At 41.8% G+C, this 18548-nt stretch overlaps 1 protein-coding gene across 4 annotated transcripts in view; it reads left to right on the plus strand.

Moving 5' to 3' along the window:
- Positions 1 to 14888, plus strand: part of arhgef2a (Rho guanine nucleotide exchange factor (GEF) 2a) — an 81743-nt gene extending 66855 nt beyond the window's left edge. For all 4 annotated transcript variants that reach the window (XM_084081260.1, XM_084081259.1, XM_084081262.1 and 1 more), the window contains 9 exons: positions 790 to 857; positions 3139 to 3327; positions 4605 to 4703; positions 5030 to 5079; positions 6259 to 6300; positions 7283 to 7333; positions 8030 to 8362; positions 9272 to 9425; positions 11111 to 14888. In XM_084081260.1, coding sequence (XP_083937386.1) covers positions 790 to 857; positions 3139 to 3327; positions 4605 to 4703; positions 5030 to 5079; positions 6259 to 6300; positions 7283 to 7333; positions 8030 to 8362; positions 9272 to 9425; positions 11111 to 11181 — 1057 coding nt within the window. In that variant the 3' untranslated portion in view covers positions 11182 to 14888. The remainder of the gene's footprint in view (positions 1 to 789; positions 858 to 3138; positions 3328 to 4604; positions 4704 to 5029; positions 5080 to 6258; positions 6301 to 7282; positions 7334 to 8029; positions 8363 to 9271; positions 9426 to 11110) is intronic.
- The last annotated feature ends 3660 nt before the right edge of the window (positions 14889 to 18548 follow it).

An 18548-nucleotide genomic window follows, 5' to 3' on the forward strand; every position in this document is an offset into this window, starting at 1 on the left:
CATACACACAAAAGTAGGGGTGAAAACGACCCGCGGCTTCTGATTGGTCTGTAGGGGGGCGGGACCAGTGTTGTCCAATGTAAAACTCTAGTCACTTGTGTGTGTGTGGGGCGGCAGTGGCTCAGGGGTAGAGTGGTCGGTAGAGCGGCCGGATGGAAAACATGAGTTCCCAGTTCGAACCCGGATTCCCCCTGAGTTACTGTAGTGTCGAAGTGTCCTTGAGCAAGACGCTGAACCCCTAATTGCTCCCGATGAGCAGGTTGGTGCCTTGCATGGTTTCCTCTGCCATCGGTGTGTGAATGTGTGTGTGAATGGGTGTGTGAATGGGTGTGTGAATGGGTGAATGTGATGCACAATCTATGTAAAGCGCTTTGGATAAAAGCGCTATATAAATGCACCATTTACTTCCTGACTTGCCTACGTCATTAAAATACGACTCAAATGGAGGCTGGCCAGACTGATAAGCGAAGTGGGGAAAAAAATCAGCTGAACGTACAGTAGTGAATCATACTGGATCCCAGGCTACCCTATCAGTCAATCTAACCCTTTGTGAACACATGTCGTTTCTCATAAACCCACTTAAAAGGGATAGTTCACCCCCCAAAACATTTTTTTCTATCGATTACTCTTGAATTCATGGATATTTTTGTCGCATTCCCAAGCCAATTTGACGACCTGCTGCGGTTCCGGTAGGAGACACAAAGAGCCTCCTTTGTGTAATCGATAGGAAAAAAAATTGGGGGGGTGAAGTACTCCTTTAACAATTGTGTGTTGTGTTTTTTTATGTAGCTGTCCATCACGCGAGGACTTCCCGCTCATAGAGACTGAGGATAAGGCTCTGCTCAGAAGACTGAAAGGTTAGTAGGCAAAAATGTGGATGAAAGGAAAGAAAATTCTTAATTTTACTCTGTCCCTGCCGAACAAAGCATACTGTATACATATTGCCAGCACACGTTGACCTAGGCTCCCCCTGCTGACGCTAGTAAGTAAGTAAGTAAGTGAGTACTGTAAGTTAGTTAATTAGTCTTGGTAAGTATAAGTAAGTAGTTGGAGAGGCTTATTGTCGTCATCATCTGAGAACGTGCAGTCTATCCCGCTTTCAATGCGCTAGACCAGGGGTCTTCAACAGGGGGTCCAGGACCCCGAGGGGGTCCTCAGAGTTACTGCAGGGGGGCCGCCAAATGTTTGCGTGATACAGTAGTAACATTACTTTTTAACAATAACCACTTGAACCCTAGCATCCCTATTCTGAGGGGAACATTAGCCGAAAATAGCAGATCTACAAGCCTACGGCTCACGCTGCGCGCTCCTTGTAGATCTCCTATTTTCGGCAAAGAGGTTTGGTGTCGAGGGAAGACCAAGTTAAGTCGTTAACTGTCTGAAAATACACATCAACTCCATTTCCCCGTGGGGATGGCAGTACTAATTGACTATTTTGGGTAAAGAGATTTGGTGTAGTGTTGGAGAAAATATAAGAGCCCTGGGCCCGGGAAGCACTGGTCATTGAAGTAATAATAATAACAATAATAAACTTTATTTATATATCACCTTTCATGACATAAATGCAGCTCAAAGTGCTTTACAGAGAAAAAAACAAAAAACATAAAAAATAAAACAAAAAATCAACTAAAAGCAAGAGTGAAAGAATAAGTCTTGAGCTGTGCTTTAAAACTGTCTACAGAGGGGGCCTGTCTTAGGTGTAATGGGAGTGTATTCCAAGCCGTCAGCCCGTAGAAGCAGAATGCAGCTTCACCGTGTTTTCTATATGACATTTCAGGCACTTCGAGTAGGCCAGCACTAGAAGACCTGAGGGGGCGGTTTGGAACGTATCTATCTAGTCTATGTGGGGTTTAAGATGTTAACTGTGACCTCACATAATCTAAAGCTTGGCTTTTAGCAACACGTACAGTATGTACTGTATAGTTTAAATCCAGTATAATGGTGTCACGTGTCTTCTCTACTCTCACAAAGAAAAAAGGCAGCTGGCATGACCAATTGAATCGGATTGAATCAAATCGGTTTGAACTGGAACGGATCGGATTGCATTGTATCGGATCGGATCGAATTGTTTCAAATCCAAAACAAATTGAATTGAATCTAATTAAATCCATTAAGTACTGTAGGCTTTGGTGTGTTCTTCCTCCCTCTCTCCCCTGTGGCTGTTCCATCATCTGTTCTGCTCTCCACTCTGCCCACACTGTGTGCGTGTGTGTGTGTGTGTGTGTGTGTGTGTGTGTGTGTGTGTGTGTGTGTGTGTGTGTGTGTGTGTGTGTGTGTGTGTGTGTGTGTGTGTGTGTGTGTGTGTGTGTGTGTGTGTGTGTGTGTGTGTGTGTGTGTGTGTGTGTGGGAGGACAGTGTGTGAATCCTGCCTCCTACTCAGGCCTGGTGAAACAGCTCAGCCTCTCCTCTATATATTCTCCTCCAGTCACACTGAAATCCACAGTGTTCATGTGAACCCCATGTTACATTAACAACACTCCTAATTTTACCAGGGGTCTTCAACGGGGGGTCCGGGTCCCCCAGGGGGTCCTCAGAGTTACTACAGGGGGTCCGCCAAATCTTTGTGCGATATGGTTTTCTTTTTTTTACCTTAACCACTTGAACCCTAGCGTCCCTTTTTCTGACGAGAACCTTAGCCAAAAATAGCCGATCTACAAGCTCACAACGCCTCGCGCTGCGAGGCGTTGTGAGCTTGTAGATCGGCTATTTTGGGCAAAGGTGTATAGGTGTAGAGGGAAAAAAGAGCAGACCATGTAAACAAAAAAAGTTGAATCTGGATCACAATTTTATACAATATAGAGTAGGGGGTCCCTGCTTCATCTCTCTCTCAGCTAGGGGGTCCTTGGCCTGAAAACGTTGAAGACCCCTGGGTTAGACTGACGCCAGACTCTTGGTTTACCTGTGATTACCGGTTACCGGTTTACCTGTCTCTCTGCATTCTGGGTTTGATGTATGTGTCTACCTCGCTTATTTTTCGTTGCTCTGAGTCTGGATAAAGAGCGTATGCTAAATGCCAAAATTGTAAATTGTCTGTCTCTCTTTCTCTGTATCTGTCTCTCTTTCTTGGTCTCTGCCTCTCTGTCTGCCTCTCTCTCTCTCTCTCTCTCTCTCTCTCTCTCTCTCTCTCTCTCTCTCTAGCTGACATCCAGCAGAAGGACAGAGAGGTGTTGGAGCTGCTACAGGAGAGGGTCAACCTCTTCTCGGACCTGGTGGAGGTCACGGGGGGTCACGAGGTCACGCTGCCCCCCAACACTCGCAACCTGTTCAGGGCCGACACCCCCCAGGCCCCCCACGCCGAGAGACTCCTCCTAGATGCCATCACTGAGGGTACACGCACGCGCACACAGGGATGAACTTGAACCATGTGAACCCGAAAATAGCCGGTACAAGCTCTACACATTGTGAGCTTGTAGATTGGCTATTTTCGGCAGAGATTTGGTGTCGAGGGAAACACTAGCAAACCTGGTATAGAGCCTTTGGAGGCATTATTGCCGCCGTCATTATTGCCAGTATTGCCATGGCAACACTTCTTTTCAAGCGAGTATTGCCTAGCAATACTACTTTTTTTTCCAGACCAAATGGCATTTCTTATTTAGTTTAACAATTGACTAACCTCTATTGAAGACTTTCTTTTAAGAACTGCATAAGCCACATTATTATTATTATCTTAAACGGCTTCAGCACCTCCAACGCCTCCCAGGCGATGGAAAGCAATCAACGTCCTCTCAGACAATGGGAGCATCCTGGCTCCTGCAGCCCCCACTTCACGACTAACGTGGCCCACGGCGCATGCACTGTGTTGTGCATCAAATTTGTGGATTTGATGAAATTGGCTGTTGAGAGGTTTCTTCAAACTAGACCATACCCGTCGGGGGATATGAGCACCACGCGCACGTCATGGTCCGCTTGTTTCACGGATGTGGCAAAACCGGCGATTGTTTGACGCACATGATTTGGCAACCCGGGAGCCAGCGAATAAAAAACCCCGCTAATAAACAGCTGACATTTGGGCAAAGCGAAAAACAGGCTTTGGTGTTCCGTGCACATGGTAATGGTCAATGGCTGTGTGCAAATGCAGATCAATTGCTCTAGCCACTGAGGAGAACCGGGCAGAAGAGATTTTGGGCACAGAGCTACAGAGTACTACTTAAATGAATGTTATACAGTAATGGCTTTAATGACACTCATATTATATATATATATTATAAGACTGATAGTTGGCCTACTGCTTATAACAAGCTATTTAAACATGAGGGGGGGGGTCACAGCGAGAGCATATTTTACACCCTACTGTATACTTTAGTGACCGGAGTACCCCAGGGGTCTATATTACGTCCTTTTTACTTTTTTCTCTCTACACCAAATATCTTAGCTGAAAATAGTCAATCTACAAGCCTGCGACGTGTCGCAGTCGACTACTTTTTTCCGAATGTTTGCCACAGAATAGGAACGCAATATCCATGAAGATATTCAAGCTCGCAAACTACATTTTAGGTAAACAAAAAACAATACAATACAGTCACAAAAGTGTGCAGAGACGTTGTCTTTTGGATATATTCACAGACCTGTTTCTTACTGAGTGTCTTGTCTTGTGGGTTGTTCAGTTGACAGGTTGAGTAATCTGCTGCTAGGATCCAACCTGGAGATCCCTCTGCCCTGCCCCGCCAACATCCACCTCAACCACACGGGGGCGCTAGCCATCAGTGAGTTCACTTCCAGTGTTTTTTGGACCCCAGAACCTTTCAAAACAAACCTGTAGTCACGTCCCTTCTGAATGGGATGCATGATGTTGCACCACACCACACCACTATGTTTGAAACCTACATATCTATGTATATTTTGAATAGGCCTTTTTACTTCTAGCAGAGTATTTTATTTTATTGTGGCATTGCTACTTTTAGTGAATTCTCTGTGTGTGTGTGTGTGTGTGTGTGTGTGTGTGTGTGTGTGTGTGTGTGTGTGTGTGTGTGTGTGTGTGTGTGTGTGTGTGTGTGTGTGTCTGTGTGTGTGTTCATGTGTGTGTGTACAGATGGTCAGGAGGTGTTGGTGAACGGAACACACATGTCCCCAGCAGTGAAGGTACTGACATGGATTGGTCATTATTTCATCACATGCTGTTAAAGTGTTGTGCTCATTCTACAGCCACTGTACAGGGTGCAATGTCTCTTCCATCAGGGTTGTTATATATAACCACTTTAAACCCCATTATGGTTGAGTCCCTCAGGGCTCAATACTAATGTATTTTCAGTTGTCTGTATTTGTGGGGAAAGCTTTCGCTGGGAATAGCCGATCGACGAGCTCACAACGCATCTGCGAAAGTTGTCCCCGCAAGTTGTTAAGTGTTTAACTAAAACCAACATAACAAAATCGAATAGAATTGGAAACACATTTTAGTTTGAGGACTACTTCACCCACTTCCAACCAATTGTCATATAATTGGTGATTGGTCCTCACTAATGTTCATTATAACAATGTTATAAGGAACATGGTACAGTACCATGTCATGTCATGGTACCATTTCTGTCTACTCAGTCTGTGTCTCAGAGGAGGGCTGTGGACAGTTCAGAAACCTGCCCACCAGTGACATCATCGGTGAGGAGTCCAAGCTAATAGAAACGGCAGACTTTCTATTCCTGGAAAGTTAGCATGCAATAATGGAAACCGTTGTTCTAGCGTTGATAAAAAAATATATATATACATTTTTTAATCTTGTTTGAAAAAAATAAAAAAATAAAAAATAATAATAACAGCCCTCCTCTGAGACACAGAATTAGTATAAAGAAATGGTACCATATTATCCTCAGCATTAGTGAGGACCAATTATACGAAGATACGTTGAAAATGGCTGAAATCGTCCTTTAACTGAAATAAAAATGAAAACGAAGCTTTACCAAAAATCGATAACTAACCGAAACTCACAACGCTTCGCATCTGCTATTTTTTACTAAAAGATTTTGGCCTTGTTGATTGTTGCCCAGACTAATCCTTATTACTATTAAAAAACACTCAAATTCATTCCAAAATTAATAAAAACTAGATTAATAGAAACTAAACTAAAACTAAGCCTTTTCAAAAACTAAAAATTAAACTAAACTAGAACACCCACTAATTAAACGAATTGAAACTAAACTGAAATTGAAAACGAAAAGTCAAAACAAAATAAAAACATATTCTAACAGATAAATGTATTTTCTCTCAGTTGAATCAGTTTTCTCCCACAAGAAATGTTGTTTTTCTGATGGTTATATAACTTTGTAGTTACAGGACAACAGCGGCAGTCGAGACAAGACCCCCAGTGAGGTATAGTGATTCATGTTTGTGTGTGTGCTTGCGTGCGTGCGTGCGTGCGTGTGTGTGTGTGTGTACACATACATATAGACATTAGCAATACAGCGCATGCTGTATAGGGCTGTTAATTCTTAACATATACCCATTGGAAAAGTGCACGTTAAGAAAATAGGCGGTAATGTAAGGTAAATAAAGTTACCTTACATGTCATTACAGTATAAAGGGCCATTCACAGCAAGCACAATAACTATTTATGCCATTTTAATGTGGCTTATGAATAATATCACTGTGATTATTAATTATAAGGAGGTGAGATGGTTGTAGGTTACCTGAGGTAGCCTACAAGCTATCATTAACTATTCATAGTCATCTTCTCATCACCGTAACCTTTCATAATAACAAAACAATCACGGATTCTGAGGGTGAGAGTGAGATCGATTGCATCCCAGATGTCCTTCTGATGGCTTTTGATTGGCTGTCTGTGTTGATATCGTTCATGAAATCACTCTGAACGTGATCCAAACGATATCACTCACCACTATCGTTAAAGTTGTGGCGTGAACTCTGCCATCCATTCTTTTCTTTAACTACGTATTTATAGTTATTGTTGTTGCCGTGAACTAGAAATACAGAAACAGTATGGCTAGGCTAAAAACATCTGTAAACAAAAAATAGTAAATGCATTTGGGATGTTTTGAGTATGTGAATTTGACATTACATTTGTCATAACATGTAAGGTATATTAAATGTTACAGTCTATGATAGATGTTACTTGGATGAATTGAGTGCAGTATTTTAACCCATTAAGACCTGAGGCGATTCTTAAAAAACAGTTTTTTGAAAAAGATCTTTAAAAAATAAATTCACGATTTTTCTAAAATAGCCAAAGAAATCTAAAGTGACACAGATGCGTTCCAGGTATTAATGGGTTAAAGCAAACAATGAAGATATTTTGAATAAACAGTTATTAAACTTAATGTCCCATGTGTTCCAGGAGATCAGCCAGAGGCTGATGAATGTCAGTGCTCATCTCCATGCGCTCCAGGTTTGTGGCTTTCGTCACACATTTTATGACATATACAGTACTGTACAGGAGATATTGCTATGATACACAACACAACGCCAGTACCAGTCCAGACCTTCATCATACTGTACCTTCCAATGAAATGAACGATACCCCTTGAATAAAACATATATGAATGAGGCTTAACTCTTCAGGGTACCTAAAACCCAATCAAAACCTCATCCAATGGTGTTAGCGAGCCCGACAAAGCTTATGACAAATAGGTTGTGTCTTCTTAGTTTTCCTTGCTGTCGGGCAGAAACCTTGAATATTACATTTCAACTGAGTATGTGTTTTTGTTTTTTAATGCTCTACTTTGTCATATTAGCTGTGTCACACAAAAGTAGCAAAAATAGCTGGTAAAAAAAGGGGTCTTCGTCAGGGCTAATCAGCAAAAGTAGCTGATCTACAAGCTCGCAACACGTTGTGAGCTTGCACAGTAGATGCTATTTTTAAAATTTGGTTTAAAAAGTTAAAGTGGTTAAGTGTGTCTGTGGGTTTTTATATTGAACTATTTAACAAGAGCGTGTGACTAAATAATAACTTACATTGGATCCATTGAAACATAGGTTATTTTTTCTTTTTTTTACCATTTCCTGAAAAGTAAAAGTGACAGCGAGGTTTCATTATAACGGTCTATTTTTATTTTATAATTTTTTCCTCTCCTCTGTGTTCCAGGGTGTGGTGGTCAAGCAGGACTCCATCGTAGAGCTGTGTTTGCACCCGGAGGCCTCGGCGGCCCCGCCGCCGCACCGCCTGTGGCGTTCGCTGTCTCGCGACGGCGCCGCGGGGTCCCCGGGGTCCGAGCAGCAGGGGCCCGGGTCCCCCCTGGGCGAGCTGAATCTGCTCCAGAGGCAGCACAGCCTGCTGCAGGAGGAGCTGCTGAGGCTCCGGGGGTCCGAGGGCCGCCTGAAGGACAGCGAGAGGGCCCGGGCCCACCTGGAGAGGCAGGTCCGAGACCTGAGAGCCAGCACCAGTGGCGGTGGCTCCACGGGGGAGCACTCCTCTGAGGTTAGAAGAACGCTGTGGAATCATTGTTAAGAACATTCCCCAAGCCCTTTATGTGTTCATGATTATTTCTCTGCTTTTTCTTCTAAGATAGTTGTGTCCCTTTTGATTTCTATATTGATGTGTGCTGAGTGCGCAGTAGTTAATTGCTCGTTTCGTTGCACCTGCTGTTCATTTGATTATGATTCCTTGCACCTGTATTAGGAAAAGTTTGTCAGAGTGTCAACACCTGCACCGAACTTTCTATGTGAACGATTTAACAATCATCTTACCCACGCTACATTATCGTTGATGTCGGGGCAGAAACCTCTTATCTCCATATTTTAACTTTTTGTGTTTTTTTGGTAAATTAACTTGATCATACTACAGCGTCACTCGAAAGCATCAAAAGTCGATCTGCTACTTTTGCTATTTTAGAATTTGAATCCTTACTCCATTCACGGGGAACGCATCTACAAATGTCTTCTAAATCCTAACTGGTTTCTGAGTGGTGCTCAAACTTTTTTATGTCAGGGACCCCCAACCTTATATGTAATGTATTTGGCCGCGGACCCCCCATCTCAAAATATTTTGTTCCAGTGAAACCCCCCCCTGAGGAGCAAAGATTTGAGTTACAAATGTTGGCTTAAAAAATAATAATATATATATATTCAAAGATTTGCACACATTTTCAAGATAAAAAAAAAAAATAGCAGATCTACAAGCTCATAGCGCGGCACTCGATGCCGCGCTATGAGCTTGTAGATCTGCTATTTTTGAATAGCCAAAGTATAAAATTATGGTTATAGAAATAAAATAATACAATTAGTGTGATTATGAATAACAAAGGAATGCATTTGAAAATGTAAAGTTCTGGTCCAGATTTAAACGTTATAAAAGCGTTTTTATTTGTTTGTTTGTTTGTCGCTGCAGAGAAATGAGCATGGCGACGGCGCCGACTCGCAATTGGCCAGCCAGGAATCCATCGACCAATCGGACGGCCTCCCGGACTGCAGCGACGGCGAGGTGGACATGACATCAGACGAGGACGACGGGAAAGAATCCCCACGCTCCGAGAGTCCCAGGGGTACATACTGTACACACACACAATTCAATTCAATTCAAAGGGCTTTATTGGCATGAGAAAACATACGTTCACATTGCCAAAGCAGATAGCACAATACAACAATACAGCAATACAGCAATACAATCAAAACAAAAAATATGTACATTTGAAAGTCAGAATCTTCCATAGATCAATTTCTATGTATCAAGATCACTGGGTGCAGGTATAGTGCAGGAATATACCCAATGATTAGTCTTTAGGGTGGTTGTGTTCCGTTTGATATCCTTCTCCACACACACACACACACACACACACACACACACACACCCTAAATCCAAGTGACAGAACATCCCCCCCCCCCTCCTGAGATCATCTCTGCCCAGTAACGCGGATGTCCCGCGGCTGTCCCGCCCTTCACAGCCAAAGGAAGAAAGAAATAGATACATATTTCCTCAGTAAAGAACATGAAGTATTTCAAACTCTCATCAGTGAGGAGAGAAAGATGTGCTTATATAAGGCATCGGCTTTGTAATGAGGCACAAAATGTCTCACACACACTGACCCTCTTCAACGGCGCGCGTCGCCGTGGTGTGTGTGCGTGCGTGCGTGCGTGCGTGTGCGCGTGCATGTGTGTGTGTGTGTGTGTGTGTGTGTGTGTGTGTGTGTGTGTGTGTGTGTGAGTGCCCTCTCTCTCCAGATGTGTGGGTGGAAAAGTCTTTCCGTCTTTCCTGTGTTGCACTCATCTATCTTGTTTTTGCTCTCTCTCTCTCTCTCTCTCTCTCTCTCTCTCTCTCTCTCTCCACTATGCAGATGGTTTTACAGAGAATAATTCTAGATGTAAACTATGTATATCAGTTTAAAGGAATATACCGTAGCTACAGTTAGGGTGACCACCTTCAAACAGACCCATTGAGGGACAGACGTACCCGTTCCGCGGGACATCGCGGGACACATGCATCCCGCGCGCGAAAACATTTTGCGCGGTTCTGGCCGGATTGGGTTCGTTTTTGGTTTCTTTATTTCGGTTTTAGGGTTAAGATTAGGGTTAGGTTAGGGTTATGTTATTTAATTCTTATTTTTGCCTGATTTTACCGATTTATTATCAAAAACAAAATCGTTTTTTTTTTTTTTTTCATATCTTGGATTTTCGGGACATTGCTCTGCTTGTGCGGGACGCGGGACAGAGGGTCCAATTTCGGGACTGTCCCGCGAATTTCGGGACGGGTGGTCACCCTAGCTACAGTGTTGCAATTGACATTTTGAGCATGTTTCTCTGTTCTGTGCTTCTAAGATTCTGTAGAATCACAGTGACATTGTTCCTCATTGTTCCTCATTCATCAAACTAAATTAGAATACATCCATTTCTTCATAAACAGTCACTAGCCATTCTCAAACGTATTTGTGCCAAGGACCCCCACTATAAAGAATACATCACATGGATGCACCTGGGATGTATCATCAGTGTTGTAGCCTGGGGTCATAGGGTGTTTCGGGTCTCGCAACATACATCCTCGCCCAGGTGACACAGCCGGGGTTGATCAAGCCCCGACTTACGTCCCAGGTAGCTACCCACTAGTGAGCGGTCCAATCGTCATTGCCCCTACTGTCCAATCTAAATAAAATGTCCCAAATAAATCTTTTAGAACAAGGTAAATTGAAGTTGCATATATATGAATGACATTTTAATAACTGTCTCTTGTTTCCAGATCTTCAAGATATTCCAGAGGAGAGTGAAAACGGACCTGAACAACGCCAGGCTACCATGTCACACTGCTAGTACGTCCCCCTGGAAACAAGGACTCCCCCACTATGGTTCCTACAGAAGACAAAAGGCTGCAGCATACTGCAAACAATCTAGAATATTCTTTCGGCTTTGGCAGGTCAATAACAATGAAACAACGTCGTTGCAAGAGCGAAGTTACTTTAGCAGTGCCTTGTTGCTGTTCTAATCCAAGATATTCTAACTAGCCGAAACTCTCCGCGAACCGAACGCTCGATGTGCTTGTGATTTTTAGCGTGTTATCACTGCTATCTGCCGGCATCGTAGCAAGGACCGTTTTGAAGAACGGTCGCTGAGGAAGTATACATACCTCTGTTTATAGACGGTGTTTCCCAAACAGTGGGTCGGGACCCATCTTTGAGTCGCAGAGCCATTGTTATATTTGTTTGTTTTTTCCTTCCTAATTCTTTTTATTATTATTTCAAAATTTTTACTAAAATGAATAAATAATAAAATATCTGAAAAAAAAAAAGCAAAAAAAAAAAACTTTAAGAAGTAGTGAAAATACCAGATTTGCAAGCTCGTAATGCGCCGCGATGCAATGCGTTGTGTGCTTAAGTTGTAGATCAGATGTTTTCACTATAGTTTCGGTCCCAGGGAGACATTTCTCTTTCTTTTGGGTCTCGAGCTAAAAGGTTTGTTAACCATTGCTCTATAACTCCTCTATGAGCGACTACAAACCAGATGGCAATGAATTAATAGAGAGAGGTCGCACACACTTTGTCCACTGTATCTGTCGCCAGAAATAAAGCAAGTCGGTATCAGCCGAGGACTCTATCCCCGTTTCACAATGCGCTTGACCCCTTAGGAGATGGATTGCTGAGGTCGAGCGCAACACCTACCACTTACTGCACGACTTGCAGTACCCAAGCCGTGCTAAAGTACACATACGCTGAGTTGGCGGTGGCCGAGAACAAACCCATGACCTTGTGGGTCGAAAGGCAAGTGCTCTACCAACCGAGATACCCAGGACAACTTATGTCAAAGCACGTCGGTGGTTGATGTAAACAAACAGCCGAGATCTAACGTCTTAACGTTCAGAAGCCAGAGCAGAGCCACAGCGAGTATAAAACGTTTTTGTCCTCGTCGGGAAGCCCTGCCCAAGCCGAGAAATGTCTTGGCTTTGTTTGTAGTATGCTGCGGGCTGAAGTGTCAACTTTTACATTTCAAGGAACCCCATAACTCTGAGAGAACCAAATAACAAATGGAACCAAATTTGGTTCAATTTGTAAACACTTTCAGAGTTACAGCCCTGTAAGGGTCCATTTGGAACCCCCTCAAGGAACCCTGCACCCCACTTTGAGACCCACTGAACTAGGCTTAACTTTGGTTTTGAAAACAATGACTTTGAAACTAGTACTTTTAACCTTTCTGCACGTATAGAATGATTATTTCTGTGGCTTATGGCAGTTTGAATGTTTTGACCCGTGGCGATGTGTGGCCTTAACTTCAGCTTCAGCGTGGATTATCTGGATTCATACGACTTCCTTTTCCTTATAATTGTTGCACCAATGAGCCATCCCCCTTTCTTCGGATGACAGGAAGGGGAGGAGTTATGCAAAACAAAAAACGAAGAAAACTCATTAGAAACACAAAGGAGCGGCCTGGTAGCGGAACCTTAGCTACCTGTGTGTGAATTACCTGCAAATGCATTTTGTACCAAGACTTGGACCAATGTGGGAGACTGGAGCTTGTAACAAAGGTATTGGAAATGTGCTGCGTATATTTTGCAGCGTGCTCGTGCACACACTCTCACACACACACACACGCACGCACGCACGCACGCACGCACACACGCACGCACGCACGCACGCACACGCACGCGCACGCACACGCACACGCACACACACGCACGCACACGCACACACACACACACACACACACACACACACACACACACACACACACACACACACACGCATCCATGCACACATGCACACACACATACACACACACACAAAATAGGTATTTAGATACGCCTGACATTTCAGTACATTAGGATTATCCAAACCTTTTCAATGTTCATTATGTAACTGATTTCTATTTATTTCTATTTTATTTAAGCACATAGAACAAACATGTATTCTCTTCTCTATGTATGCTGAGCATTTATCTAAGTAAACCGCAATCAAAGCATTAACAACAATAGGTCAATATACACTTAGATCAAATATATGTAGTGTGAGGACTTCAAATATTATTTGAGTTGTACATAGAATGAAACAAATTGTACTTATTAAATATTTTTTTCCCTTTCATTTAAAAAAAAGAAAGTAATAAGAAGAAACAAGAACAAAGCAGTTCTTGAATTATATATTCTATCTAGATGGGAACAAAATGGTGAATGGTAAAGTTCTGATTTCAAACACAGATGGCAGTATTTCAATCCATTTGTCTGAAATGTGTGGTTCATTATTTTGTTGAATTCTGCATTTCATATGTTCTGCTGGTGTCGAGATATTATTTCAAAATACATTTGATGACAGTTGAATGAGAACATTTAGCATTTAGAAAATATACTTGATATTGGATTAAGTTGCGATATTAGTCTGAAGAGATGATTTAATCTTTTATCTGTTCTTGTTGGTTTATATACTTTATCAATTCAGTGAAACTGAATTAATTTGCGACCAATTCAAGCTTTATTATCATCCAATGTATGCAAGTAAACACTGGACCAAACACATGTTTTACTTGGTGGCATGATGCAGTAGGTTGCAAACTTGTTTACATTTGCAAAATGCTAACAATTACATTGAAAACATGTAGACAATGAAACAAAGATGACATGGAATTCAACTGTTGTACTAAATGCATTAATATAAAGTGGCAATGGTGTAAAAACCCATTCAATAATGTGTTGTTCAAAGAGACCAAAGAGAAGGATTGGTTACAATCATGTCCTCTTTGCTACTAAAATATGTCAGATCACTGGAAACACTGCCATGATTTCAAAGACCTTGAAGATACTATGATTTTTAATTGTTTAATAAATCCTTAATTGTAAAATCGTGTAATATTCAGACAAAATAATTCATACACAGTAAAATACTTTGTTCATTTAACTCTGAGAGTGTACGAATGAAACCAAATGAACCAGTACACTCTCACAGTTAAATTAACACACAGTTTAACTGTGTATGAGACACACATAACAGGTCAATAATTCACTTTACAGTTTATACATCTTACTGAAAGGATTTTTGTTTGTTTTGGATATCTAGAAATCATAATCAAAGATGCCATTTTGTATTTCCAAAATATATAAATTGTGTGTCTTCTAATGATATGCATTTCTTCCTGCCAGTATTTTGTACTGTATTTTCATTGTTTGTTGAATATGTACTTGTGTATTACCCAATCACTAAGGAGATCAAAGGTAACTGTCTGGAACTTGTTAGCGCCCTCTGGAGTTGACACCAGAAATGAGACTTTTATACGGTATCTTCTAGTCTTCAACTGGTATAAAGTCAAGTATTAAGTTATTACATACTGGCTCAAGTCCAAAATGACTTCATTACTGAATTTACAAAGTCTGTTTTATTTAGTTTTTTTTTTTTTTAAGGTGTTACTGTTTTATAAGACAGTATGGGACAGAAAGGAGTGGTAGCCTATGTGGCTCCCCCCAGTGAGACACAAAGGAATTGCTGGCTGGGGGGGGAGTGAAATAGAAAATCACCCTAAATAAATAATCTTTTACATTACTGTGCCAAAAGATTCTCCTTTCTTCTTAAATATAGACATGCCTTATTTCTTACAATCTAACCGTCTTTAGATGCAACTAACCTTATTTCTTACATCCATCCATCCATCTTCAACCGCTTATTCAGAATCGACCGCAAACTACAGTATTAGATTAGAATATAATCTTATTTCTCATAATTAATTCAGTGATGTTAAAGGATCACTTCGCCCATTTTCAACCTATCTTCCTCACTAAAAGTCATGATAATATGGTACCATTGTCAGTCTACTGTCGCAGAGGAGGCTGTGGACAGTTCAGAAACCTGCCTACCAGTGACATCATCGATGGAGAATCCAAGCAAATAGAAAGTGCGGGCTTTCTCTTCCTGGAAAGTTAGCGTGCTATAATAGAAGACATTTTTATTGCATCAATAAAATAAAGTACAATGATCCTGATGATGTCACTGGTTTCTGATCTGTCCACAGCCCTCCTCTAAGACACAGACCGAGAAGACAAAAATGGTACCATGTTATAATGAGCATTAGTGAGGACTGAGGACCAATTATATGAAGATAACTTGAAAATGGGTGAAGTGGTCCTTTAATTCATGCAGCTTTGAATCCTACAACAGGGTTAGAGAGAGAGAAGGGGGACACCATGAGCTGGATTGAAACCAACAATATGCGCTGATGTGGTACGCAATCCTATCAGTCCTTTACCAATGCTCATAACTTGACATCGAGGGTGATGACATTTACTATTATTGACTTCCGCTCATTGGAAACCTGTGAGGCATATAGTTAAATGTTTAACCACTTAAACCCCAACATCCGTATTGTGGGAAAAGCTTTCTCTGAAAATGGCCGATCTACAAGCTCACAACATGTCGCAACGGGACACGTGAGCTAGCTTGTACATAATGCAATTTTTTGCCGAACCCCAGGGTTGAACTCCTTAAATATAATTTTTCAAAATGCATGATCAATTCTGGTTAGACATGCAATTTAAATGTGTCTTACTGTATTATTTTGAATGCTTGCATAATGTTTCGGAGACAGAATGAGAGTTACCCTTATTACTTTTTGAAAACTGTACTCTGTTACACAAAGCCAAACAAAGCTATGAATATTTAATCCCATCGCCGTCTTGGCAAGTGATTTTCAATTTGTGACATCAATGTCACGTCGTTGGTAAGTTGACACGTCTTCTGCCAAAAAATAACATCTTATAAGTGTCCTGACATTTGTAACTTCATTTTCATCGCAGCCTGTATGATGTTATAGAAACATATAGGCTACTACTGATATACAGAGGTCATAGGGTTACCAGAATCGACATGGGCAAAGATCCATAATTTAGGAAGATACACCATACGCTTCACCACTAGGTGCAAAATGCTACACAAGGTCTTCTATTGGGCGCCGTGTCTGACGTCAGATGTCGCGAACGTCTTATGATTACTGTTACTAGATATCCTGAGAGTGTGTTGCTGGGACAGAGGAATGGTGATAACAACGTTGATTTTCTCCTAATTTCTCCCTCTGAAAAGGGTCATTGTGGTGTCAGAATGTTCGATAGAGAATGTGGTTTGTGAAGAATGGGTTCAGTATCTAGTTCAATGACAATTGGGCTAAAAAATTGGTCAGAAGCTGTGTTCACGTTCACTTCTACCACTGGAATTAATAGACTACTTCAGGTATCCTGAGGGGGTGGCCATCTGCATCATACAGATACGATAAATAAAGCGCTTAAATAGTTAAACCTAGATTTTTTTTTAAGTGTAATTATCGTACTGCACTGGCAGATACATGTGTCAACTGTTTATTTGTTATATATATATATTTCTTTTGCAGTGAATAAAACAACAATGACTCTCAAAGTGTTACAGTCATTCATGTATTAGTTTATTTGTCAGGGGACAATGCAAAAAACATTGTAACAGATTACAATAACACCAAGTGGTTCTCAAACTTGTCACAGACCCCCAATTGAAAATATATGCCAGGGACCCCCATATAAGAGAAGATTTTTACAGCCATAACAGTGATTCTCAGCCTTTTTAGTCTCAAGGACCCCCAGTTTGATGTGCATTAAGCCACGGACCCCCACTTGATACCATTTTGATCTATGGAACCCCAATCTGCGCTGTAGTATCATCAGTGTTAATTTAACTCTTGAGAGCGTACAAAATCAATTTGTACGCTCTTTGAGTTACAGACACATAAAGGTCCATTTGGTTCCCAACAATCAATCATTTGATTGTTGGAACCCCCTCAAGGACCCCTGAGGGTCCCCGGACCCCACTTTGAGGACCACTGTTCTAACCAATGGTTCCACCATGTATTAATGTCCTGCCGTAATCCATCCTTGATCTTCGTCTACTCCTCCACGGGGCGGAGGTCGTATGACATGATTATGGCCGGCAACAGTGCAGGTCGTCCAGCAGGGAGAGTTGACCGTGTAGAAAACCAGCAGATTTCGGCCCTGCAGTCAGTGAGTGCACAGTTCTGTGTGTTACGGTTTAGCCTGGCATTGCCAGACTGATCGCGTGGATGAGTGATCCCACGTGATCAGTCTGGCAATGTCAGGCTAGTTACGGTTAGGGTTAGGGTTTAGGGTGTGACGATACAGTAACTGTATCGATGCAGCTATTTTAATTTCAACAATCCAACTATATCGATATGTAAACACTAACAGCAACATTTCGTATCGCGTGACTTGTATCAATCTAAAATGGTATCGCCTTGAAAAGAATCGATTGTATTGATAAACTTGTGCCTATATGTTAAAACACGAGGGGTTATAATTACTTTACTGCGTTCCATATGACTACACTATCATCTCTATAAATGCATGGAATCTCTGCATGCCTGTCATGGTTTGTTCATATGTGGTCAAATAAAATGTCCATATATTTGCCAGTGAATCATTGTGTTTACTCATACCCATAAAAGACAAACCCTACACTATACACGTATACAATATATTTCACACCGATTTTTGGCTAAATTGTATCTATTTAGAATCAATGTATTGTATCGTCGCATATCGCCATAAATTAACGAATATCGTCCATGTATTGCATCGTCAACCATGTAAGTATCGTATTGCTGTTCAAATGTATTCGTTGCACCCCTATGGATTATGTCATAACTGTAACATTGGGCCTACCTGCAGTGATTGCACAGAGTTGACCATTCGGTTGGTCTGTGCGTTACGTTGGGCCTCGGCCAACACACGAAACTCAGAGTGCTGGTCGCCCGTTCCAGCTCTCGCCAACACCTTGGCTGCGACCACGTAAGTACCTGAGTAGACACCGCCTCCGTTGAGTCTGGTGATGACCTGCCCTGATGTGTCTGTATTGAAGACCCTCTGGATCTGATACTGTCAAGTGGCACGGTCCCAAGGTATGCTAATGGCCAGAGAATACTGACCCTGTATTCTTCCATAGCTAGAGAGAGAGAGAGAGAGAGTGTGTGTGTGTGTGTGTGTGTGTGTGTGTGTGTGTGTGTGTGTGTGTGTGTGTGTGTGTGTGTGTGTGTGTGTGTGTGTGTGTGTGTGTGTGTGTGTGTGTGTGTGTGTGTGTTAATTCCTAGCAGCAGCAGGTACTCCAGGGTTCAGTTTGAATATGCACAGACATACCCAGTGATATTGGCAGAAGTAGTAGTATAGTAGTAAT

Source organism: Gymnoscopelus microlampas (genome assembly GCF_963454915.1).
Source record: "Gymnoscopelus microlampas genome assembly, chromosome: 15".
NCBI lineage: Eukaryota > Metazoa > Chordata > Actinopteri > Myctophiformes > Myctophidae > Gymnoscopelus > Gymnoscopelus microlampas.